The sequence below is a fragment of the Carcharodon carcharias genome, chromosome 12 (assembly GCF_017639515.1).
Source record: "Carcharodon carcharias isolate sCarCar2 chromosome 12, sCarCar2.pri, whole genome shotgun sequence".
NCBI lineage: Eukaryota > Metazoa > Chordata > Chondrichthyes > Lamniformes > Lamnidae > Carcharodon > Carcharodon carcharias.
Window position 1 is genome coordinate 53,510,834 of NC_054478.1, and position 27,578 is coordinate 53,538,411.

The window sequence follows — 27,578 nt, forward strand, 5'->3', positions numbered from 1 at the left end:
GTGAGGAAGTGGAAGGTAATGCCAGGGGGGTTAACAGTGATGGGGAAAGGACATGGTTGGGTGGGGAGGCGAAAGGACGGGAGCAGATCAAAAACTTGACTACTTGATCACCGTTGTCAAAATTGAAAGTGAGCGGAGCCTCATTTTGGGCAGGCACAGGTACTGCATGGGAGTGTGATCAGTAGGTGGGCAAATCAGCTCAGTTGGGCAACTGAAAGAGAACCTTAGTAGGCAGCATTGAAAATGCTCGGGACACAGTGAGATGAGTATGATGGATGAAGGCTCCGCGTGCATGGGAGAGTGCTTACACGAGGCCCTGAAAGACCCTGCCTCACACATACTTCTCCCTCCAGAATCACTCGTGGTCCAGCTGTGTGCAGCTGAACTATTGGTGGGGGCGGGGTGCCGTGGGAGAACTCCATTAATTGGCCAGTCAGCGTGAAATCGTGGTTGAGGGCCGATCGCAGCCGGCGGTCCATTTCTTGACTGCCCCCGGGCCCACCAACGGCACCTGCCCGCTGAGCTGGCCCCTGGGCGAGGAAGCGATGATGTCATGGCGGCGCAGGAAATTTGAGCCCGCCCGCCAACAATCCAAAGTGTTTCCTGTGAATGCATTATTAATGAGGTGGGACACACTGGGAATGGGACAATATGACGTGAAAACCGGCGAGTAAAACTACTTTTTTTCCTGCCCGCTACCACACTTTTTGCAAACCTGGGACGATTCCACCCAGAGGCAGGCTACTCATACCCCAGCTCTGACTGCTGAGATGCTCTTGGCCGGTGCACTGTGTGTTTTATAGCCCTTGATGGGCCCGCAAAGATAGCCCTGCCCACATCTGTGCAGGGGTAGACTTGGGCATCAGGACAGGAGACAGCATTAGGACAGTGTCAGGGGCTGGGAAGGTGGGAGTAGAGCTGGTTTAAGCAGAGTCCTCCAACAGAGACTCTCTGTTGCTGTCCCTGTTTCTGCAACCTGCTTTTGCTCACTTGTGTGTGAGACATCATGTGAACCCACCTGCCTGTCTTGGCAGTCCCACCAGGGTGTGTGTATCTGAGCTGATGGATAGACTGCATGAGTTCTGTGACAATGCTTCCTCAGAATGGAAGAGGAGTCTTCATCCTCCTCCTGCACCACTTCCTTTGTGATGCTTGATGGGCATGTGGGAGATGAAAGCATGACTTTGAACTGTCAAGGTAAAAGGCGTTAAGTCAACATTGTGCACATTATCATATTTCAATGACAACTGACATCAAGTCATCTTGAGTGAGTGTTCTCTGCTATGCGGCTGTGATCCTTCCTTTAACTCTTGGCTTTTCCCCTGTTACATGGGGTCACCATGATGCTGGTTGATCACACCCTAAAGATCAACCATTCTATTTTGGGTTTGGCAGGTGGTTTTACAGCTGCACACCTTTCTGTTGCTACCCTCCCCATTAATTGGCCTGGGGACTGGCACCAGTACACACTGGCTTATCTGCACCAATGGACGTTTGGTATTTAGTTCTGTCACTAGGTAGCTGAGAGACCCTCCCATCTCTCCATCTCCAATGGTCAGGCACACTGTGACACTGTGTTATTTCCAATGCCACCCCTTCCGCAGCTGTCAGTATGGAAATGGCTGGAGGGCCACCTCCGGTGTGCTGCCTTTCTTGGGTGTTCTATGTTGTCTTCTGCAAGGAAAAGAAAAGAAGAGGATCATAGAGCCATTTACAGCGCAAAAGGAGGCCCTTCATTCCATCAAGTCCATCCTAGCTCCCCGTGGAACAAGCCAATCAGTTCTATTCCCCCACTCTATTCACTAGCCCTGCAAGTTTATTTCCTTCAAGTGTTAATCCTTTTGAAATCATTTTCTCCATTTCCACAAGTTCCAGGACATTACCACTCACTGTATTAAAAGGTTCTTCACATTCTCCCTGTATTTGTTGCCCAAAATCTTAAATCTGTCTCCCCTTGTCCTTGTACCATCAAATAATGGGAAGAGTTTTCCTTTGTCTATCTTATCTAAGCCTGTCATAATCTTGCACAATTCTATCAAATCTCAATTCAAACAGAAGAAAGAAGAGATCTATGCCTGAAAGTAATGGAGTGTATTGAGTGGATGAATGGAAAACATTGTGGAGAGTCTGTGAGGTATAACTGTGACATTGCATTCAGATGAGGGTGAGCATCAATGGTGGTGGTTCAGATGGGGATGTGAAGCGGTGCCGAGAAAGCAAGAGTGGGCTCACCTGCAAGGTAAGTGGGTATGAGGAGTGATGTGCCAGGTAAGTGGGTATGAGGAGTGGTGTGCAGGAATAGCCTTGGGAAAGTAGAATGAGGGGTTTGGGGTGATATACACATCAGGATATACTTGAAAGTGTCATTGTACACACCTTTCCGCACCTGATCAGGTACTTCAGCAGAAGTTGACTCACATGGGTCATCATCACACCTGCTTGCTCTAATTGCTCAGGAAACCCAGAAGTTGGATAGAGATATAGTAGCTGCATGAAAAAACCATTGGCAAATATGCACTGTGAGCTTCAGTTGCCTGTATGCTACCAGGCTTTCCGATTGCCATAGCACCAAAAATGTTAAAATTCAGCTTCTTGTATTTGAGCAGTATGTTTTTTTTCGATATTCATGTGTAAGGTAAATCCCTTTTAAACTATTTGAAATTTCACTTATATTGTCAAAGAAGCAAATCACTGGTCCATTTAACAATTTGTCAGATAGGCACATTTTACTCACAGTCATAATTGTACATGTATTTCTGCCATGAAAATTAACTTCAACTGTTAGTTTAAAGTGATTATGCATTGAAGAAATGTAGTTTGTCTTTGTGATTCAAAACAATATAAATATAACTTTGACGTCAGCCATTGCTGAACAATTTAAAATAAACTCTGACTTTTGTTTTTAGAAAACATGTGACATACTTCCCTCTCTAATCGAGAGACTACTGTAGTTAATTTTTCTGCTTTGTTCAAGACAAAAAAGGATGTAAAGATAAGCCCAGCAAGTACAGGCCAGGCAGTTTAACCTCGGGGCTGGGGAAATGATAATTAATAGTCACTTGGGTAAATGTGAGCTAATTAAAGAAAGCCGGCACGGATTTGTTCAGGGGAAATCACGTTTAACTCTTGCTTGAGATTTTTTTGATGAGGTAACAGAGAGGGATGATAAGGATAATGCTGTTGATGTGGCGCACATGGACTTCCAAAAGGCACTTGAGAAGTTGCCGCCCAAAAGACTTGTGAGCAAAGTTAGAGCTCATGGAATAATAGGGACAGGAGCAACATGGCAATATGTTCTTATGTTTTTATAGTGAACCATGAGAAGGAGAGCATAGAACTTCAAAAGACATAGACAGGTTGGTGGAATGGGCAGACAAGTAGCAGATGAATTTTAATGCAGAGAAGTGTGAAGTGATTCATTTTGGTAGGAAGAATGCAGAGGAACCTGGAAGTATATGTGCATAAATCATTAAAGGTGGCAGGACAGGTTGAGAGCGAGGTTAATAAAGCATTTGACATCCTGGATTTAAAATAGGGGCATACATTCCAAAAGCAAGGAAGTTATGTTAAACCCGTATAAAACCCTGGTTCAGCCTCAACTGGAGTGTTGCATCTAGTTTAGTGCGAAGCTTTGCTACTGCGTTTCCTGGCATTATTACTTTTCAGAAAGTACTTAATTGACTGGGAAGTTTCTGAAATGTCCTGGGGTCATGAAATATGCTATTTAAATCAAAGTTCTTTCTTCCATTCTGGGATTATCTCTACCTGGGAATAGAGGGATTTACTGATTTTGAAAATGACCATCCCTGAAAGATGCTGCTACTAGTGCCACAGGCTCCTACAAGAAAGCGCAATATCCATTGAGTAGATGACATGCTTCATGGCTGACTGTAGAGTGTTGATTCTCGGCCATTGCCTGGAGAGTCCGCAAGAGCCCTGCATTGTCTCTTTTTGGGAAGACCTGCCGCATCTTGTTCTACTCAGGCATTTGACAGGCCAGCGTCAGACCTTCGCCTGGGACTGAGAACCTTAGAGACAGAAGTCCAACCCGTCAGGAGCAGCTGGCCAATCAGAGGCCAGCAACTCTATTGAATGACAGCGCCACCAGGGATGTGTTGGCTACTGCTGGTATGACACACAGCTGAGGCCTAGTATCATCACTGAATCCCAGGCCAGAGGTGAGAGATTGTGGGAGGGTGGTCATGGGGTGCAGGTTGTGGGGCAGGGAGAAGGGGACTGTTAGCAAGGGCAGGGGGTGGCACTCAGTGGGGCAGCTCTCAGTGGGGCTTCCCCTTTCCTGATATCCCCACGCGAGTTTGCTTGTCGAGCAACCTGCATGGTGAGTCCCCTGCCAGCTCTGGGTTAATACCAGAGCAGCGGGATGATGCCTTTAAGTGGGTCTCAATTGGCAGAGGGGCGGGAAGGCCGTCCACAGGCTTTCGCATCACAGACTTAATCGGGGTGGAGGCAGGATCCCCACCCGCCATCCTCCAGTCTGATTAAATGCCCCCCGAAACTATATTTGTCACAGAGGAGGAAACCTGATTCGGCCCACATGTGAGAATCCTAACCAAGGTGGCAGTGGTCTCCTTTCCATTCTTCAATACATTGTGGCAGCACTGGACATTCAGCAATTTTTCCCTTCAATGCTGATCCCCTAGCGTCTGAAACTTGTCAAAATACTCTATTTGAAGTTCTGAAAAGTTTTCCTAAATTCTACACTTTTAATATTACTGCAGTGATAACATTTTTTAAAATAATTCTGCAGAGACTGATGTTCAAATTGAAAACTGGGACCTCTCATCCTTTCAATCATTGTGTCAGTAGAAGACTGTAAAGATAACAACCAATAGTTGTGAGTTGATCCTTTGGCTGGCACCTTGTAAAAATCAATAGCAATTTTTCTAGATAATAGCAATATTTCATTCTACTTGTTTTCCTTATAACAGTACCTGCGTCATCACATTTAATGAGATCTGAGACCAAGGGCTTGTGTATGAATCTAAAGAATTAATACAAGGTTCAAAGTCCATGATGGCATGAAAATGGTCTGTGACTTCTTACTTTTCAGTATTGTCGGATTCTCACCTTTTTATAACAACTTTATCTGAAATATTTTGTGGACTGTTTGGCTTTACAGTTGTCACCTTTTGAATAGCTCAAATCAGTCATTTCTATGGCCTAAAATGCATTTGTCAGCACAGTTATGTCACAATTTCATGTAAACTAGAAAATCACCAAATTCCCGAACTATATTCTTTATTTGAATCTTAACTCTAAATCTTTGGAAGTTGTGGCAGATAAAACACTGTTCTGAATTTTATGACTGGTCCATTCGAATGAAACTAGCAACAAGTCTACCGAATCTAAAAAGCATCTCTGAAATCTTTTGCATGCATGCCCATTCCAACTCAACTGTAATTGATTTTTCCACTGATTTTCATCCATATTCTCTATGATTCTTCTAACATAAATAACACATCCCCAGACATTGTACATATCATCATCAGTGCAGGTGCAAAACCACTTTCTATAGACTTATTTTATGCATTCGCATTAAGTTAATTAATTTAGATATTGTGCCTCCTCATTTCACTACACTGCATCCTATCATTGTTATGCTTATTTGACAGCACAAATAAAGGAAAAAAATGAGAAATATAAGAACTGAAGACAAAATATAAAAAGTACATAAGAAATTCAAAAGGTAAAGGCAAAAATTAAAACAATGGGGAAACATGTCAAACAGAAACATATGAAACAAAATTAGGTAGAAATAATTAAATTAATTAAACTAGAGAAAGAAAAAGAACTCAAAAAGAAAAGATCTTTTTTGTTTCTGGTCCAAGCTGAACAAGGATTAAGAAACATTGGGCATAAGAAATAGTGAAAGTCACAACAGAAAATAGAACCAGCACAAACACAGACAAAATGGTAAATAAAAGATGGAGAAAGCATGTTGTTTAAAATTTAAGAAGCCATGGAGAAGATATTTAATTCATGGTCATCCATATATCTCGCTTAAAATTAGCACCAGGTCTCTGAAGTTTATGTTGTAATCTGCCATGTCCAAACTGTGCAGGAAGTGTACGGGATGCCATGTTTTCTCAGGCGCCTTCTTGTCAACATCAGAAGCCAAATAAATATGTATAATTAAAGGTCCTGTGCCTGATTAAGGACTCTTCTGCCAATCATCTTGGACTCATTCATTCTACAAACCATTGGCAGCAACAGTTGAGACAGAGGCCGCACTGTGTTATTTAAAGTGCTACAAACAGTAGAGGTACAAAGAGATTTAGGGTTCTATGTGCACAATTACTAAGTTGCATGTGGTGATGCAGACAACTCAGGGAGCCAAGTTGCTGTGGCAACATGCACTCTCCCCCTCCAGCTCCATCAACCTTATATCACTCTCGGTGCCCTAATGAAACTCAAGCCCATAAGATTCATGATGGTATCAGTCTATCTGGTCCCCTGTCTACCTACACTACATTTCCTCTCTCCTATTCCTTCCAGCATCATCTTTTCTATACATTTGCCCTCTGCCACACACCCAAAGTATTTCAACTTCTGCCTGTCCTCCACTGATTACAATCAGTTTGTGTTGTCAACTCCACACTGTCCGTGTTGTAATACCTACTTGTTTGTACGTCTCTCAGTCCATTGCATCCTAAGCATCTTTGAGAAACACCAAAGTTCAAAAGAGCTTATCTTTTTCCTGTCTATCTTTCACATGGCCCAACATTCTGCACCAGAAATAGCAATAGGAAACACCAAAGCTTGAAGAAGCTAAGCTTAGCCATTTTCCTTACAGATTTACCTTTGCAAATATTATTGGTGCAGTCATTGATTGTTTGGCCATTCCGATTCTGCATCAAATTCCTTTACTATTAATCAACTGATCATTAATTTTACTGCCCAGGTATGTAAAATCAAAAGGCTAATGGAATGTTTGCCTTTATGACTAGAGGGTTAAAATATAAACGGGAGGATGTTTTGCTATATTAAATGCAAAACATTGATTAGACCACATCTGGAACAGGATTTTTCAGATGATGGAGTTTTCCATCCCACCGGGAGAGTTGGCAGGGAATGTATCCCTGCCAATGCCAACTGCCCCAATACCATTTAACACTCCATGGAGCATTAATTAACTGGGACTTCATTGATTGAAGGAACTTTCGCGCTTCACTCAAAAGGGCCAATTTGAATGGCCGGCAGCTCTGTAGTCCCAGTAGTGTTACCAAGGGTGGTGCCTACAGCTGGGACAACAAGCAGTCGCATGGGTCTAGGTCTTGGAGCCCAAAGGACCAGTTAGGTGCGGGGTCCCATGGCAGGGATGAGAAGGGAAGGCCATGGGATGAGGGAAGAGGGAAGGGGAGATGTGGGAGGGGGAAGACCTTGGAGGGGTGGGGGGGGGGAGCACGCCTGATCATGAAACCCACCCCCTACCTTACCTGACTGGCTACATGGTGATATGGGCTTTGCCTGTCCCTGAACCCTTCCTGATGGCCAAAAAATTGCAGCCTTAAGTGGCCAATAACTGGCTACTTAAGGGCCTCAGCTGGGACCATTCCTTGTAAAATTGCAGACAAATTAGTGGCAGGGAAGCCGCCTGGAGAATTTTATGGGCCAGCCACGCCTGCAAACCTGCTGTTGGGGAACCATAAACTCCTGTTCCTGGAGTACCATATACAGCTCTGGGTGCCACACCATAGAAAGATATTCTGGCCTTGGAAGGAGTGCTGTGCGAATTCACCAGAATATTACTAGGACTCCAAAGGTTAGATGTGAAGCGAGATTATGAAAGCTTGGTTTGTATTCCCTGCAGTATTGAAGGTTAAGGGATGATTTGATTGAGGTTTTTAGGATTTTGAAGGGAATTGACAGTAGACAGACAGAAGCTTTTTCTCATGGTAGGAGAGTCTAGGACAAGGTGATGTTATCTTAAATGAGAGCCAAGCAATTCAAGAGAAAAAATAGGAAACCCTTTGTCATGCACAGGAGATGTGAACTTCTCTCCTGTAAAAAAACAGTGAATGATAGCTGAAGTAATAATTTTAAATCTGAGACCAATAAATTTTTTTGCTAGCCAAAGTTATGAAAAAATATGGAGCCAAGGTAGGTGGATGGATTTAGAATACAAATCAGTTATGAGGAGAATTTTACATTCGGTGTGCGGGCACGTGCCCGACACGCCAGAACATAATATGACACGCGATGATGTCAGGCGTGCATCCCAATGTCATCGCGCTGTTTCGCCATATTTCATTCGGTGGGCGCACGCCAGAATCGGCTGCACACCCGCAAATAATTGAAAGGCCTATTGAGGCCATTAACGAACTAATTAACTTCAAAGTTACACTGCCTACCCAACCTAACGGTAGGTGGGGAGGCGAAAAGGCGAAACGACCTGTACATTTTTTAGGAAAGCTCCTCCACGAGCAGGATGAGGTTTTCTAAAACTATTACAAATTAAACAAAAAATTTCTTTTCACAGTAAAAACATGTCCCATCTCATGCTCTGTGCCTCAGGGAGATTGAAGCACTCTTTCATGTGCAAAAGAACGCTGGACCCGACTCTCCCTCCTCCCCCAACCCACACAGGTAGTGTTCAGTGCTACCGCTCACGATCTATGCTGGGCGGGCCTTAATTGGTCCATCAGCACGAAATCACGGTACGGAGCCAGTCGCGGGCAGCGGTCGGCTCCATGACTGCTCCCGCCGAGCCCGCCCAACCAATGTAAAATCCTGGCCTCAATGATTGATGGAACAGTCTTGAAGGGCTGAATGGCATCTTCTCTTCCTATGTTCTTTAACCATATAAAAGTAGCCTCTAGTTAATTCTTTCACACTGCTTGCGGACCTTTAGGCTTCTTTCTGACTCAGGAAGCATACAGGGACCTCCAGCTGCTGGGAGAAGAAGGTATGGGAAGCCTCATATCGCATAGGTATACAGAAACTGGAACAACTCTACTTCATCAGGGAGGCTGTGACAGTCCATAAGATCATAAGACGTAGGAGCAGAAGTAGGCCATTCAGTCCATCGAGTCTGCTCTGCCATTCACTGAGATCATGGCTGATTTGATAATCCTCAACTCCACTTTCCTCCCTTTTCCCCATAATCCTTGATTCCCTTACTGATTAAAAACCTGTCTATCTCAGTCTTGAAAATAATTAACGACCCAGCCTCTGCAGCCCTCTGCGGTAAAGAATTCCACAGTTTCACTACCCTCTGAGAGAAGAAGTTCCTCCTCATCTCTGTTTTAAATGGTCGCCACCCGCCCCCCGCCTTACTCTGAGATTACACCCTCTGGTCCTAGACTCTCCCACAAGGGGACGCAACCTCTCAGCATCTAACCTGTCAAGCCCCCTAAGAATCTCATATGTTTCAATAAGGTCGTCTCTCATTCTTCTAAACTCCAGTGAGTATAGGTCCAAACTACTCAGCCTCTCCTCATAAGAAAGTCCCTCCGTCTCTGGGATCAACCTAGTGAACCTTCTCTGGACTGCCTCCAATGTCAGTATATCTTTCCTTAGATAAGGGGATCAAAACTGTTCACAGTATTCTAGGTGTGTCTTATATAATTTTAGCAAGACTTCCCTATTTTTATACTCCATTCCCTTTGAAATAAAGGCCAACATTCCATTTGCCCTACCTATTACCTGCTGAACTAATATGCTAGCTTTTGTGATTCATGCACGAGGAGCCCCAAATCCCTCTGTGCTGTAGCTTTCTTCAGTCTTTCTCCATTTAATTAATATTCAGCTCCTCTATTCTTCCTGTCAAAGTGCATAACCTCACATTTTCTCACATTATATTCCATCTGCCACGTTTTTGCCCACTCACTTAACCCTGTCTATATCCCTCTGTAGACGCTTTGTGTCTTACCACTTGCCTTCCCACCTGGCGATAGTACATTCACTTCCCTCATCCAAGTCATTAATATATATTGTAAATAATTGTGGCCCGAGCATTGATCCCTATGATCCTGTTACAGAAGCAATTACAGCCCCATGCCAGCCCTCACAACTCATAGCCTGTTGCTCTGAAGGTTATTGTTGCCCTGAATTTCTATGCTTCAGGGTCATTATAGATTTTAACAGTTATCATTGGGAACATTTATCAATTTGGAATGCATTGATGCACCACAGCAAAACAGATTTCTCTCTTTCCAATTGAGACAACAAAACAGGAAGACAGAGCTCTGGGCTTCAACAGGATGGAAGGCTTTTCCCCAGGTGCAGAACATAATTAGCAGCACCCACAAAGCCTTGAGTGCTGCAAAACACAGAGCATACATTTTTTTTTAATTCATTCATGGGATGTGGGGTTCGCTGACCTGGTGAAGATGATGGTGAGCTGCCTTCTTGAACCGCTGCAGTCCATGTGGTGTAGTTACACCCACAATGCTGTTAGGAAGAGGGCTCCAGGATTTTGATTCAGTGACAGTGAAGGAACTGTGATATATTTCCAAGTCAGGATGGGGAGTTACTTGGAGGGGAACCTCCAGGTGGTGGTGTTCCCATCTATCTGCTGCTCTTATCCTTCTAGGTGGTGGTGGTCGTGGGTTTGGAAGTCGAAGGAGCCTTGGTGAATTCCTGCAATGCATCTTGTAGATGGTACACACTGCTGCTATTGTGCGTCGGTGGTGGAGGGAGTGAATGTATGTGCATGTGGTGCCAATCAAGTGGGCTGCTTTGTCCTTCATGGTGTCCAGTTTCTTGAGTGTTCTGGGAGCTGCACTCATCCAGGCAAGTGGGGAGTATTCCATCACACTCCTGACTTATGCCTTGTAGATGGTGGACAGATTTTGGGGAGTCAGGAGGTGAGTTACTCTGACCTGCTCTTGTAGCCAGAGTATTTATGTGGCTAGAGCAGTTCAGTTTCTGGTCAATGGTAACCCCCAGGATGTTGACAGTGGGGGATTCAGTGATGATAATGCCATTGAACATCAAGGGCGATGGTTGGATACTTGCTTGTTGGAGATGGTCATTGCCTGACACTTGTGTGGCATGAATGTTACTTGCCACTTGTCTGTCCAAACCTGGATATTGTCCAGGTCTTGCTGCATTTGGACATGGACTGCTCCAGTATCTGAGGAGTCACAAATGGTGCTGAACATTGTGCAATCATCAGCAAACTCCCCATTTCTGACCTTATGATGGAAGGTAGGTCATTGATGAAGCAGCTGAAGATGGTTGAGCTGACGACACTAACCTGAGGAACTCCTGCAGTGATGTCCTGGAGCTGAGATGACTGACCTCCAACAACCACAACCATCTTCCTTTAGCCAGCTGAGAATTTTCCCCCTGATTCCCATTGACTCTAGTTTTGCCAGGGCTCCTTGATGCCACACTCAGTCAAAGGCAGTCATTCTCATCTCACCATCAACAGGAAGGGCTTCCACTTGATCAACCTTAGGCTGGCGAGAGACGATAAGCTGCACCCTATGCATGTCTATGCCTAGTTTCCATCAACAACAATAATTTATGTTTATATAGTGGCCTTAATGTATTGAAATGTCCCAAGGCACTTCATAGGAGCATTATCGAGGAGCATCATGTTTTTATCATGCATCGGTCCTCAATTCTGCCCCCTTCCACCCAAACCATTTGGCCGCTTAAGGCAATACCTTAAGCATGTGACTCATCACAACTGCCAGAAATTTGACCATAGGGGAGGTGATGAACTGCAATCAGAGTCAAGCTTCTACCCGAGCTCTGAAAATTGCCACCTCAGAACAACGTTTGTGCTGCCTGCTTAGGCCTTTTTTTAAATTCATTCATGGAATATGGCTGGGCCAGCATTTATTGCCCATCCCTAGTTGCCCTTGGGAAGGTGAGGGTGAGCTGCCTTCTTGAACTGCTACATTCCATGTGGTGTAGATATACCCACAGTGCTGTTATGGAGGGTGTTCTGGGATTTTGACACAGTGACAGTGAAGGAACAGCGATATATTTCTAAGTCAGGATGGTGAGTGACTTGGAGGGGATCTTCCAGGAGGTGGTATTCCCATTTATCTGTTGCCCTTGTCCTCCTAGAAAGTAGCGATCATGGGTTTGGGGGAGTCCTGCAATTAATAGCCCCAAGAGTTTAGATTTGTCATAACTTGTTGCTTGCGCTATAATGTTGCCCTGCTAAACCGACAGTGTTGCGAGCTACTTGGGAATGAAGAAGTAAGGACGCAGGAACAGTCAACAGCATGCTGAGTAAGAGCAAGGGTCACTAATGCTAGTAGCTGTTAGAACATAACTGCAGTAAATCATCGAGGAATATTTGAATTGAAGCAACTCTTCCCTGTGCTCCAACATTCACTCCTGCCAACACACAGCCCCTCCAGGTAAATATCTTCAACTTCAACAGCTGCATAGGTATTGCTATCACTTGACTGGATATGGGGCAGGACTTTCCTTGTGAGCTTCAGAACCCCATTTTCAGGCTCAAATACAGGCCAAATGCCTGCATTGTGTGGGAAGCAATCACTCAGTTTTCTCCAGAGTGGCCAATCAATGGTCAGTTGGTAGGCTTGCCATCCAATTAAAGATGATGTGTGGGCTCTTGAAGCTGGAGATTTAATCAGAGGGCGTCCACTTGAAAGGACCAGCAGTTTGCCCTTACTGGTAAGCGAGGGAAGAAGGCACATCAAAATGGAGGTGCCTTCTCTCCCACATTTTCAAAGTTTAAATTAAAAAGGGCCTTTGCAGAAAGGCCACTGCTGTTTGGAGTATAGTCCTCCACAGGCTGGCCTAAGGCTACCGATGCACTCAGGCAGGCAGGGAAGGCCTCTGGCCCTGCCTGTAACACTGCCTCTGTGATCTTCCACCACGAAGCCACTTCCTGGCAGCTAAACTAACCTCCGGGAAGCTAGAGGCCAGCTGAAAAATCCTAGTCAGCCTCCTTTAATTGGCCTGAAGTGGTTCTTAATTAGTTGGAACTGCTACCCACCCAATGTGGGCAGATAGCTCTTCTGCCTTCCTCCCCGCCAATCCCTCTAGTGGCTGGGAGGTGCAGGATTAAGCCAGGGAACTGGCAAGTCAGCTGGTGGTGCTATTTTTTGTGCTTGCCTGGCTCTGTTTCCCGACCTGGTGGAGGCTCAAATTCCAGCCCATGGTCAAAGAAACACCAATCTATATAAAAAGTGCTCACCAAGGAACTGGTTCAAAACTCTTTATTTCCACTTGTGATTAAATGAATTGCAAAAGTAAAGGTCACCCTTATGCAAGCCCCTAATGTCTGTCAAAAACTTTCTTTTGCCAAACCTGATGCTCCCATAAGGTGTTACACTGCAATATGAGAGGTGGAAGGCTTCTGACCATCTACTGAGACTTTTCAGATGGCCATGATGGATGACTTTAAGGAGTTCTAGCAATAGAAGATAGAAGGTGTGACTGTAGTCTGCAGCATCTCAGTGTTGGCTGGGACAGTCAGGCCCAGCTGGCTGGTGTCAGCATGGGAACTAGTTGAATGGCTGGTGGAGCCAGGAATGCAGTTATCTTAATGGAGATTATACAAGACATTATCTAAATGTAAGTCTTTCTTTAGAACATTGAAACTTCAAACTTGTTGAACCAAAACAAAGGACCAGAGAGTCATACATGTTTATTTTTGCCACATAAGAGGAGCATGAGGCTCAATCCCTTTGCTTAAATGGTGAGGATTATGATCCATGTGCCTTCTTTATTATCGAGCCAGTGAGCTGTGCACAATTACAGGCAGCTTGCTGGCAAAATTGTGATTTTGTGATGCCATCAGTGGCTTTCAGCTCAGTGATTAACAGGGGACTGAGAAGAGGAATGATCTGGTAAGGAGGGGGTGATCTAGATGGTGGTGGAACAGGTAGTAGATAGTGATAGCTGGTGGTGATTGAGGTGAGCGCGTGGTCTGGTAAGACACATTCTGTGAGTCTGGAGAAGCATTTCTTTTCCTTCTGGCTATACAATCAGGAAGGGTATAGTTAAAAACGTATTAAGTTGCATATAGACCTGGTTTTCCTGAGTGCAACTGATGCCTGTACTGGCTGCTTCAGAGCAAACCAATTTTTCTGTGGGGCCTCAAAAAGACATTAGAACCCTTATTTGAATGTGCAAAGGGACTGAGGCTCAGTTTTCAGCCTTTATCAATATGACAGTGGTGCACTGCTGGCTCATAATGAATGGGTCTTTTCTACCTTTGAAAGCTTAAGAGGCCACTTAGCAACTGAAAGTAGACACTGCACAGGTCAACTCCTTGGTCAAAGCATTTGTTGTTTCAACTCGCATCACAATTTTAGGAGGAGATGTGAATCTAAATTCACATTCACGTTCACAGGCTCATATGGAGCATAAACTTGTTGGATCGAGTGCCTGTTCTTTTGTTGTAAAAAACTATACATATTGATTCACTCATCTCCACTCAGATCAAATGAAATTAAATAATTAAAACCAGGTTAGCTCATTATTTTCTAGCCAACAGTATGAAATGCTAGCAATGTTTGAAATGTCATCACCATCATCATTTCTGAAAAGGCAAAGCTAATGGTGTTATTAATAATCTATGTGGAGTAACTGGATTTGCAGCTGTTCATGCCAGTGCTTTGTTCAGATCAAATGAAAATTAACCAGGGTGGTTAGTGGCCTTGTAACTCAACCACAATTCTAATAAAGATGTAATTGTTCTACAAGATCACAATAAATGGTGTCAAGGAAATGACACAGTATGAATGCTTGAACCAACACAAGATATGTTTACTTATGCCAGAGTCCATTATATATGTTGCAGATGCAATTTATATTGTTGACATACTTGATGTATTGGGAGGCATAAGGCAATGATAGCTGCATCAATATACTGATTAAGAGATGCTACTTCCCCGTGTAAATGGAGTATTAAGACACAACGGAGCAAATAGATGTGGATCAAACCTGATCTATATTCATTCCATTTGCTTGCTGTAATAGGGTTTTAGTTAAACTGTTGTGCCCACTAATTAAAACCCTGTGATATATGTCTCCATAGATTAGAATTGTTTTCTTATCTTAATGAACTTGCTGTGTTTACTCTCTGGCAGCAGTTAGAGTATGTTTCCTTTGACACTCTTAATCTGCTGTGATTCCAAATTAAGATTGAATGGAGGAGTTGCTTAATTAGCTGTTGCATCAATCAAAGTTGTTCAAATTCTAGACGTAACACAAACCCACTTCCAGCTCATCTAAACTTGTAGTTTTCTTTTGTTTTCATGTTTACCTAGGTAACTGGGAATTTACTTTTATTGATCTGACATTTATTCAATTCATTTGGAATCAAACAGAATAAAATTTGCTCAGTTTACTGTACTAGATCAGGTATAGTGGAACTATTAGATTTTCCAAATGGGATGAAATTTTCTTCATCCCGTATCAAAATTAGATTATTTGTTTTAATTGCAATTTTTTAATTAGTTTAAAAGTATTTACTTTTTTGTCGGTCCTTGCCACAAACTCTGTTGGCTAGCTACTGACTTTATCCTTCTCCCTGGCAACTGTGAAGCTGAACCAGACTATCTGCAACCTTGTTGTCCTATTTGACACTGAGATGAGCTTCCAAACACACATCCATGTCATGACTAAACCCACTTATTTCCACCTCAGTAATATCGCCCAGCTTCACCCCTGATTCAACACATCTGCTACCAAAACCCTCCTCCATACATTTGTTAGCGCGAGGCTTAGCTATTACAAACACACTCCTTGCCAGCCTTCCAAATTCGACTCTCTGTAAATTTGCAGATATTGAAAACTCTGCTGCTTGTGTCCGTATCTTGCATGATGTCCTGTTCATTCATCACCCTATATTCATGATCTTTATTGGCTTAAAGTTAAGCAGCGCCTCAATTTTAAAATTCTGATCCTTGTTTTCAAATCCCTCTTGTGACCTCGCCACTTGTTATTGCTGTAATTACCTCCAACCCTACAACCTTCTAAGATCTCTATACCCTCCAGTGCTGGCATCTTTAGCAACCCTGACTTTCATCACTCCACCATTAGCAGTCCTGCTTCAGATGCCTAGGCTCTAAGCTCTGAAAATCTCTCTCTAAACCTCTGCACCTCTACTTCATTTTACTCCTTTACAATTTTCCTTAAAACCTATCTCTTTGACTAGTGTAATAACTTGTTGGAGCAGCTGAAGAAAAGGCTAAACCTTATTTAGGAGACATGTAGAAGTGCTTACACGCTAGATGTGATTACTCTGTCAGAAGCCTCACCCACCGGATTACCTGCGCAAAAAGCTTATTGATCAAAGCCCCCGTAATCGCATCACATTGATTGATAGGAGGGAGGGATGACCCATTTATTTACTATGCTTTCTCCCCCTTACAGTTACAGTAAAAAAAAGTCAAAAAAATGAGCAAATATTTGCACAGCCTCTGGTTATTACAGATCAAGTCACTGAGGAGCTCAGCGGAGACAGTTAGAATGGCGTAGCTCTCCCGAAGGAGGTTCCTGAACAGGATGAACAGGACCAGGAGCTGCACTAAAAGATACATCTTTGGAACTGGGTAGTTCTATATTTGGCAACTCATTAGATATGTCTGGAATGTCAACTCTAGGATGATCACACACCTCAGAGGTTGGTGGCGAAACATCAATCACAGGTTGATCTTGCATTCGTTGGGATGGTTCTCTAGCCCTAATAGGATCTATGTGTTTACATATACTTACATCTTTGACTTGCACTTGAAGAGATAATGGACCAATCTCTGAAATGATGGCTCCTGGAGTCCAATAGGGTCCACTTCCAAAATTACGCTCATACAAAGGGTTGCCTACATGGAGCGTACAAGCCTTGCTGTGTAGATCGTGGTTCAGTTTTTGATTATTCTGGCCCTATGTCACCTTCCACTCTAGATTTGGAAACATCAAGTGTAAACACGTAAGCGAACAGCATTTCATTAGTAACTCTGAAGCTGTTGAGCCCGTAGTAATATGTGGTGTTATACTGTAACTTAGGAGAAATCTGGAAAGGCAGTACTCCAGAGTACCTCTGGATAACTACTTCAGACCAGCTTTAAAGACCTAGACAGCTCTATTGGCGAGACCATTGGATGAAGGATGCCAGAGAGCGGTCTTTATGTGTCAGATACCATTCAGGTCTGTGAATCTCTGAAATTCCACGCTGTTGAAAGCGGTTCCATTATCAGAAACAATAATCTCAGGTAAACCATGGATACTGAAGGAATGACGCAGCTTTTCAATAGTTGCGGCTGAAGTTGGCTTTTTTACTTCATAGACATCAAGCCATTTTGAATGTGCATTGATGATTAATAGGAACATGGTGCCTAGAAACAGACCCACATAGCCAATAGGCAGCCTAACCCAAGGTTGACCAGGCCATTCCCATGGTTGAAGAGGAACTGAAACAGGTAGCTTCTGGTGTTGCTGGCAAAGGGAACAGTATTTACCCATGCTCTCCATGTCACTGTCTATTCCTGGCCACCAGATGTAGCTACATGCCAGCATCTTCATCTTCAATATGCCTGAGATTGCAATGTGGAGCTTTGCCAAGAGTGACTCTCTACCTTGTGATGGGACCATGACTTTTGAACCCCACAGCAAAATTCCATCTGGACAATACAGTTTACTGTTTCTGGAATAAAATTGTCCTAGGTGATCAGGCACAAGTGATCTTGACCATCCTTGTAAAACAAGTATTTGATTTTTGACAGTACTGGGTCTCTGTTCATCGTATTCTCGATCTGTTTGGCACATACAGGTGATGAATGCAAGAAATTAATAATACTAACTCTTGTATTGACAAGACTACTCAGTGTATTGATAAGACTACCCAGTAACAGAAGACAACTAAGTGCATCTCATTGGCTATATGCGAGCCAGGGTAGTACATGAATGTGTACTCATAAGCTGATAGCACCAAAGCCCAACATTGGATTCTCACTGAAGCTATGAGCAGAATAGCTTTGTCTTCGCTGAACAAACCTGTCAGTAGCTTATGGTCAGACACAATTGTAAAATGTCACCCGTGTAGGTATTGGTGAAACTTCTTGAAACCAAATACAATGACAATCCTTTTTTCAACTGACAGTCACCCTTTTCAGTTTGGGAAAGTGTTCTTGAAATGTAGCCAATGGGTCTTTCTGATCCGTCCTCCATTTGATGCAATAGAATGGCTCCTATACCATAAGGAGAAGCATCACACGTTAACACTAGCTGTTTAGGTGGGTCTTAATTTGCCAACAAGTATGATGATTGAAGCAGTTTCTTCACTGTTACAAAGGCTTCTTCTTACTGTGAACCCCAAGACCAGCATTGGTTCTTCCTCAGCAACAAATGTAATGATGCCAGTACAGTGGATAGATTAGGTAAAAAATGGCTGTGGCAATTTATCATAACTAGGAAAGATTTCAGCTCTGTCACATTGGAGGGTGATGGTGCATCTTTAATTGCTTGGACCTTTTTTTCAATAGGATGCAACCCCATAGCATCCACTCTGTGACCTAGTTAAGTTACCTCTGATGTTTGAAATGTTCGTATTTTCCTCACTTCAAATGCACGCCTGCTTCCATAAATTTTTTCAGCACTTCCTCACGGTTACTAAATGTTCAGCTTCTGTCAGTCTAGTGATGGGAATGTCATCTAAGTACACAACCATATGTGGAGGTCCCTGCAGGAGACTCTCCATGGTTCGCTGAAAAATAGCACATGCTGATGAAACTCCAAAAGGTCATCGGGTGTACCGGTAGAGGCCTTTATGGATATTAATTGTCACGTATTCTCTTGACATGCTATCCAATTCCAATTATTGACAGACATGACTCATGTCTAGTTTTGCATATGACTTGCCTCCTGCTAACTTGGTGCACAAGTCATTGATTCTAGGAATGGGGTGTTTGTTTAACTTTGCTGCTTTTTTGACTGTCACTTTGTAGTCACCGCATATATGTGTAGTTTGGTATGGCTTGACAACTGAGACTATGGGTGTGGCCTACTCAGAAAACTGGACAGGCTGAATTATTCCCGGTTTTCCAAACTGCACAACTCTGGTTCCACTTTTTCTTTTAGTAAGTAAGGCACTGGTCTGGCCTTGAAGAAACGTGGTGTTGCTTGGGGGTCAATGGGCATTTTAGATTTCATGGCCTTCAGTTTTCCCAATTCGCCTTGAAAAACTGTCATATTTCTTCAAGAGTTCTGGAATCCCAACGGACTTCAAATGGAATATTTCAGACCAATCAAGTTTTATTTTCTGCAGCCAATCTCAACCCAAAAGACTGGGCCCCTCCCACTTTACGATTATCACAGGCAGTTGGGCTGTCTGTTGTTTGCAGCAGACTGAGACAGCAGCAATACCTTTGACCTAAATGGATTCTCCAATGTAAGTTCTCAGTTTGGTGGATGGCTGCTCCAATGTCAATGGCTGACTCCCTTCACTGAGGCTCTTGAATGTGTGGTCCCCAACAACAGCAGCTGAAGCACCAACATCCACCTCCATCGGCGGTTGCTTGCCATTCACCTGCACTGTGAAAAATAGAAAAGAGGTGAAATATAAGCTGGTTTAAGGGGGGTGGGACAAGTAGAGCTGGATAGAGAGCCATTTTGGGAAGGAGGTAGAAGTGGGCCATCCGAGGTTGGGAAATTATGAGGTTGGAAACTGTGGAAGGAAGATCTCCAGAGGAGATGAGGTCAGTAACATCCTGGAAACAATGGCTTGATGTTCAGTGGTGGGGTCATGGTCCAGGGAGAGGTAGGAGGAAGTGTCTGCGAGTTGACGCTCAACCTCTGCGAGGTAGAGGTCGGTGCCCCACCCCACCCCCACTAGGGCTATCTGTACCTTGCTCGTCCTGCTTTCTACCCTTAATGACACCTAAACACATTCCTTAGATAATATCACCACCTTCAACACCTCTTTGTCCATCTGTCTATGACATCTTCTGGCTATCTCCACCTATCTGGCCCTCTGTCCAACTCTACTTGTCCCACCCCCCCTTAAACCAGCTTATATTTCACATCTTCTTTATTTTCCCTTAGTTCTGTTGAAGAGTCATACGTACTCGAAACGTTAGCTGTGTTCCTCTCCGCAGATGCTGTCAGACCTGCTGAGTTTTTCCAGGTATTTCAATTTAAACTATTCTTCCATGCTCTCCAAATTGGCCTAATTGAGCAGCAGGTGTTACAGTTGTATTTTGTAAATGGACTTTAACAATTGTTGTCGGGTGAGTTTGGTCTTTAATACTCAATAAAATATTGCTGATGGGTAAGGAGGAGGAGAGGGATCTCTGAGTGTAAATACGTAATTCTTCACAGTTGAGGTAGATTAGCCATACTAAAATCAGTATAAATTAGGGTTTATGGTAGGAGCTCAGAGCATATGAGTAAAGAGATAATGATAAATTTGTGCAGGCAGCGGTTAAGGCACAATTAGAGAAATGTGTTTAGTTTTGGGCCTATACTATAGGTGTTACATTAAAGCCATAGAAATAATAAGACATGGATTCATCTGATTCAAGGGATAAAAATTATAAGTAAGGAGAGACTTACAACACTATTTCTGCTGGAGCAGAGATGGCTCAGAGGAGATTTAATAAAAAAAACAAAAAACAAAAAAACCCATAAATTTTTGGAAGTACACAACAAGTTGGTCAGCATTTGTATGAGAAAACACAAGTTATGATGTTCAAATAATCTCTGTAATTACCTCTTTCATCTAACCATAGCTCCTCTGGTTGTGAAGCCACTGACAAGGCATTGGCAATTTAAAATAGTCAATACGCATGGGTTGACAGATTGTGAAAAATTTCTGTACATAGAAAATAGAGTGAGGCAGAAACCATTAGATATTTTAAGGAAATCTAGTTAAACATTTGTAGCAGAAGATATCATATAAGGAGAAAGCAGGGCAGTAGGATGAAATTTAGATTGTGCCAGCAGAAAGATGGAACTGACATGCTAGACTGGAAAGCTTCCTTCTATGTTGTAAACTTCTGTTTCTTTACAGAATATTTATATATTTTCCCTTGTCAGGTTTTTCATGAAAAATCATAGGTATACATATCTTTCATTTAAAAGGTGTAGCATGTTAGGGTTTTTCAACATTTAAACTTCCCTAGATATTTTAATTGCAGTTTGTGGTGCTCCATAACATAATCTTGTGCAATTTTTGGTAACCTTATGTTTTGTGTAATATCTGATTGTAATACGGCTACTGTAACCACTGAAAAGGTACTATCCATTATCTCACTGCGCTAGAAAAGTGAAATATTTATAGGAACAGTGGTTTGAAAATTACTTCTAGAGATTGTAGAATTCCCATTAGAGTTAACTCTTTGAGCTTAATTACACTGTCTGAGAGCAAGCTGTAATATATTCACTTATTTTACACAGGAGACTCTCATTATTGAGTGGAAGAAATTATTTCCTGAAATTTAAGATTTAAATATATTGAATGATTCATCAGCGATATGTCAAGATCTACAGACCTGATGTGAAACTCAATGAGAGCGATTTTAATAGTCAGGCAGTTGACCAGCAGAGCACGTCCCATCCTGCAGGTAGGAGGCCAAGTCCAATTCGACCAACAGGCCTCATTAACATCTTGCCAGCAAGTGCAGGCACCAAATGGATGCGTGCTGCAGCTCACCAGCTTCAGGTAGGGTGGCCCAGAGGGTATCCTCACTGGCAGGAATAAAGCTCTAGGGGGCAGGCAAGCAGTCATTCCTCCAGGCCCAACAAAGAATTGGACACGTACCTTTTTGGTGCCCCTTTTGCTGTACTGTCCTGAAAAGCTGAGCTAAGCAAACACAGCACATGGTCTGCCTGGTTGATGGGAAAAATGGCAATCAGTGTCCTAAATACTAGAAAGGGCTACTATCTGAAGCAGGCAGGTGTTTGGGAGGAAAGTCCCTTTAAAGATGGCAGCAGACAAAATGCTGACATAAACAGGCAGTAAGCTATTTTCAGGCTCCTGCAGTTCCTTTTGCACCCAGTGGCCCAAGTTAAAATCTGTCCCAATGTTTAAAACTGATCAAGGCTATTAGCAATTGAATACTTTTGCTCTTGTTACTACCTAAAATTCTAGTTATGTAAGTATGAATTGTGATATGAACACTTGTGTTTTGAAAAATAGATGTAGTAAAAATATACATCAGAATTAAAAAGAAAATATACTGCATTTTGGCTAAATGTTCTTTTCCTCAACAATATCAACAAAGACAATTCAGAAAATTAATAACCACTGCATTTCATTTCTTTGTCATGTGACTCAATTCAAAGGAAAACGAATGCTCAATAGGGCGGAATCCAAATAGATAAAGCACAAAAAGCTAGCAAAGCCATTACTTTGTATAATGCAATGATTTTTTTTTTAAATCTTTTACAGGTCTATCACCATTCTTACACTGCATCATATGCTATTTACGACATTCATACCAGGTCAGTGAAATATCTCATTGTGAAGTTATTTCAAAAGGCTCCAATTTTCTCTATAGTTTGTAAGAATTGAATCAAATATTAAAGATTTTAACTGCAGGCAAACATTCCATTTTGTGATGGTAACACAGATTGAATGCTTTTAAGGTTTTCCATATAGCATTAATTTGTCAGTCCTTCTTACCATTTGCCCCTCGTCTTTCATTATTTTACAATTGCAGTCCTCCATACTATCCTCCACCAATCAAGAATTGTTGGGAGGGAGAACAAGAATCATTAGATTTCTTTATTACTTCCAACAGAAGCAAAAGTGTCAGTCGGTGATGTATTCATCAATCCCTGCCTCAAGCCAGTGAAAAAGCTTTGTAAGAGAGCATTTAAAGATTAGGCCACCTTGCTTACACCTTTAATTATGGATTATAATGTTGCACTAAATCATAAATAATAAGCTGCTTCCATCAAAGATCCTCTTGCTTTATTGAAAATTATGAATAATTGGTGGCGAATGCAACTGAACTAATTGTGACTTATTTACCCATAAAATTTGGTCTAACTCGGTCAGATTGGATGGGCTGCTCCTCTAAAAACACACACACGCATCCATGCAGAAAGGGAAATACTGTCACTCTGTGCATTGATATGTGCATTTCTCCACCATCATAATAGGTGTCAAGCAAACATGGTAAGTCTTTTTAAAAATTTGTTTCACAAAGACCCCATTCTATCCAGATGCATCTTATTCAGGAGCAGTTAATCTTGGAAGTTAGCCTTAAGATAGTGAATTATTCATCCAATTTCTGGATCTAATAGGCAGGCAATGGCCAGATGTATAGTGGTGAGACGCCTGGACAATCTGTGATATTTCTGCAATGAGAATCATGAATCACGAACCTGTGCTGACTCTCTGACAAATCTATCCAAAATCTCCTGTCCATATAAATTTTGTTTTTCAAATATATATTGACTTCTCTTTTAAGATAATTTATGGATACTGCATTTATCAATATTTCCGTTGAGGCGTTCCATGATCTAGCATCTGTCTGCATAACAAAATATTGTCCTAACCTCTTATTTATCATTGCGGATAATCATCTTAAATATATGGTCCTTACTTATTTAAGGAGTAGTTTTCCTCTATTTAACTTACGGAAACCATTTATAATAGCCTCTTATTTGGTAATGAAATGATTCCAGTGGGGCATGGTTGGGAGTGTGTGGAGTGTGCAGGGGGGTTGTCAGCATTTTAACATGAAGTAGGTTTCTAGTGGGAAAACTGGTCCAGCAAATTAATTTCCCGCAAACTGGCCAACAGTAGGAGGCCTTTGTTTCTAGCTTCCTGTTCATGGACTGCACTTGATACCCTTCAAACCTGCACATTAGGAAACTGCAACTATCTGTAGGAAGAGGGCTATGGATTATTATGGAGACAGTGATGGAGTTGTGCGACCTGCTACAAGCTGATCCGGAAACATCCCTCAACCATAGAACTACACCACCAATGGCAATCAAGGTCATTGCTGGCCTCATTCTTGGTCCTCCTGGAACGCCACAGTGGATCCTGCTGTCTCAGTGAATCAGTAATGCAAAGATCTATTACGCAGGTGACCGCTTTGCAGAACACCTTCAGTCTGTCCGCAAGCATCCAGACCTCCCTGTCGCTTACCATTTCAACACTCCACCCTGTTCTCTTGCCCACATGTCCGTCCTTGGCTTGCTGCATTGTTCCAGTGAAGCTCAAGGCAAACTGGAGAAACAGCACCTCACCTTCCGACTAGGCACTTTACAGCCTTCCGGACTGAATATTGAGTTCAACAATTTTGATCATGAACTCTCTCCTCCATCCCCACCCCCTTTCCGATTTTCCCCCTCCTTTTTGTTTTTTCCAATGATTTATATAGATTTTTCTCTTCCCACCTATTTCCATTATTTTTAAATGTATTTCCATCCATTGTTTTATCTCTACCTTTTAGCCTTTTTCAATTCCTTCACCCCACCCCAACCCCACTAGGGCTATCTGTACCTTGCTCGTCCTGCTTTCTACCCTTAATTAGCACATTCCTTTAGATAATATCACCACCTTCAACACCTCTTTGTCCTTTTGTCTGTGACATCTTTCGGTTATCTCCACCTATCAACTGGCCCTCTATTCAGCTCTTCTTGTTCCACCACCCCCCTTTAAACCAGCTTATATTTCACCCCTTTTCAATTTTTCCTTAGTTCTGTTGAAGAGTCATGCGGACTCGAAACCTTAACTGTTCTCCTCTCCACAGATGCTGCCAGACCTGCTGAGTTTTTCCAGGTATTTTTGTTTTTGTTTTGGATTTCCAGCATCCGCAGTTTTTTGTTTTTATCTATTCTGCAGGTCACTGACACTTTATTCACCAGGGCAAATATTTGAAGGATAAATAACAGCAGAATGACAAGACAATGCAATTCTTCCAATCAGAAGATTTGCAAAAGTCCAGAGCATTATTGATGGTGCACAGATGGTGTCCTGGATTCTGCGACATTATGGTAAAGCACTTATGACCACAAGGACATTCACACCACCAATGTCCAGGTGATCCAAGATCAGCAACGTGAGTGCATGCAGGTCAATGCCCATTTCCAGGCAGAAGTTACAAATTATTTATTTTAAGGTAACCCTCTTTGCATGGATTATTTGAAAGAGAAGGCAAACTTCAGAGATGGTGCATAGGGGACAAAAGGCTATTCTATGGACCCTGGCCAATGACACATTTGGGGAAAAAAAACTGGATTTAGGTTCAATGGTGCCATACATTTATCTGGATAATCATAGAAGGGAATTAGCATCTTCAAATAGCATTCAGAGACACTTAAAATACTGCCCCACAAGGGACACAAAGATCATTGTTGTCTGTTGCATGTTTCACCTTTTGCCATTTGAAAAGGCCTAACTTTAGCCTGTATTGTAAGACCACACTGCTATTAACCTTTACGACATTGCTGCAAGAAAGCTATGTTGCCAGACATTTGACCTGTATGGTTGACCTTATCTCACAAATAGACTTACCAAAGTGTGGTCCAGCCTTGTAGCAAAATCAAAAACATCCCCAATATTGTCCACTGCACTAATTAAGTTACAATTGAAGTTCATCCTTGCATCTGCAGTAACTTCATTCTGCTTAAACAGGAAGAAACTCCTTGCTTAAAATTGAAATAAAATGCAACTAATTTCTTCACTAAGCTTGTGATTAGTTGCTGTGTGGTCAGTGTTTTGTACTCGTGTGCTTCCCCAAGTGAACAAGCGTGTTTCCTTCAGAGCCTATTATTATGATCCTATTAGGTGTTTCTCCAGTGGAAGGAATAAATGACATAGCATGTCTGTGTGACCCTCTTGTGATTGAGGTGGTTTTCTTCTACTTTATGCCAGTGGATGTACCACTGATTCAGTGGTGACTGTCTAGTCCTGCTCACATTCTGATTCATTTCCTACCATTTGACAAGATATTTTATGGGCTGAATGTGACATCACCCTGAGAGACAACAACTTTATCCATTTATTCCAGCCAAGCTGGCAGCGAAAATAAAATATCTCCGTCAAAATGGTTGAACAACATTGAGCAATGAAGGGTATTCTTTGTGAAGACTTATTGAGGCTAAAATTGGGTAGAAGTGAGCGAAAAAATTTAACTTTCTTTTCACAGAGTGTGCATTCCATTATATTCATATTATTATCTGAATGCAAAATTAATCTAAATTCTTACTAGCTCAGTTGTTTTCTATTCTCTAAGGATAAACACAGCTTTTTACTAATGTACTTTTAATTTGCAACTAATGCAATTTTTATTGATGTCACAGGTTTCCTTTTAGAAATATCATTTTTAGTTGATGTTAGCAAAATTTGATTCAACTCCATTTACTTAAAAGCTATGCAAAATCCACTAATTTTTTTTTTCAATTTTCTATTTACTAAAGGGAAGTGAGGGAACTGAATCCCCCAGAGGTGGCAAATTCTGTATTACAATATGCAGCATGGGGCATAGCAGGACAGCAGCTGGTAAGAGCTACTTTAACATTTGCAGTAGTTGTGTTTTTCTTAACAAGTGTAGAGGCAAGAACTGTTGGTTTTCTCACTTTGCTCATTTAAAAACAGGGCAGGCAAATTGTGTGTTTTACTTCATAAACAGTGTTACTGGAATCTGTGAGTAAACTCATGCATATCCTGAGAGTGAGAATGCTGTTCTTTTCCCTATAAGATCTAACTCTAAATTCAGGCTAGACTGAATCGATGGCAACGTTTTCTCACTCAAAACTGTTAGAAGCTTATGTGAAATTAATTTGAACAAACTTAACACGACCCATCATAATTCATCAAAGCAGATAATAAATTGGCCCTCGTAAACTAATTTGCCAATTTAATTCATAAAGAAATAATAAAATTGTGGAAAGTAGAACTATCCCATTGCTACAACATGAGGTTTGTATTCAAGCATATTGTTGAAACGACCTTGAGGTCTTTAGCTTATGCCTGAAGCATGCTCTATTTGATGGTGCCTAATGCTTACCGAGTGGAAAAAGATAGAAAAAAAATTACAAAAGATGAATAAAATCAATTGTACAAAAATCAACTCATCTCCACGTTGGTATGATTTACTCATCTTTTAGTGGTACAATAATTTAGAAGTGGTTACTTTATATATTCAAAATGTTACACTATGAAAACAAATTGTGGCAATTGTAAGCTATGAAACATTGTCATGTATATCAATAATACACTTCAGGTAATCATATATCCTTGAGATGGCACCGTATTTAGAACTGGCTCTGTTTTGTTTAATTGTCCATCCAAACTAGCCAAATAAATTCAAACTGTCAAAATAAGATTAGATGATTTTTGTTGCACAAGTATTACACTGGTATGCTGAGTGATGATTTTTACTCTGCAGCTGCTGGACAATAGTTGCTTGAACTGTGAGACAAATGTTACATTTCATGAGTCTGCAGAGTGAATTTGTTCCGTTTATTAAAATAGTGAATCAACTAGAGTGGTAACTTGTCATAACTGTTATATATCAATGCATTGTATGGAACTGTTTAAAATCTTTGGAATCAATGTGAGAGAAGCTGAATTTAGACTTAGCCTTAAAAGTGTGTCAAATCCATTTTTTCACACGCATTCTTCAGTTCACTCAACACTATATAAACTCAGCTCTTGG

General features: G+C 42.0%; 1 protein-coding gene across 1 annotated transcript in view; it reads left to right on the forward strand.

Annotated features, from left to right (window-relative positions):
• The window catches only part of LOC121284675 (inactive dipeptidyl peptidase 10-like), an 864,551-nt gene that overhangs the window by 650,211 nt on the left and 186,762 nt on the right, over nucleotides 1-27,578 (forward strand). The window contains exons 6-7 of the mRNA XM_041200234.1: nucleotides 22,349-22,401; nucleotides 26,338-26,419. Coding sequence (XP_041056168.1) covers nucleotides 22,349-22,401; nucleotides 26,338-26,419 — 135 coding nt within the window. The remainder of the gene's footprint in view (nucleotides 1-22,348; nucleotides 22,402-26,337; nucleotides 26,420-27,578) is intronic.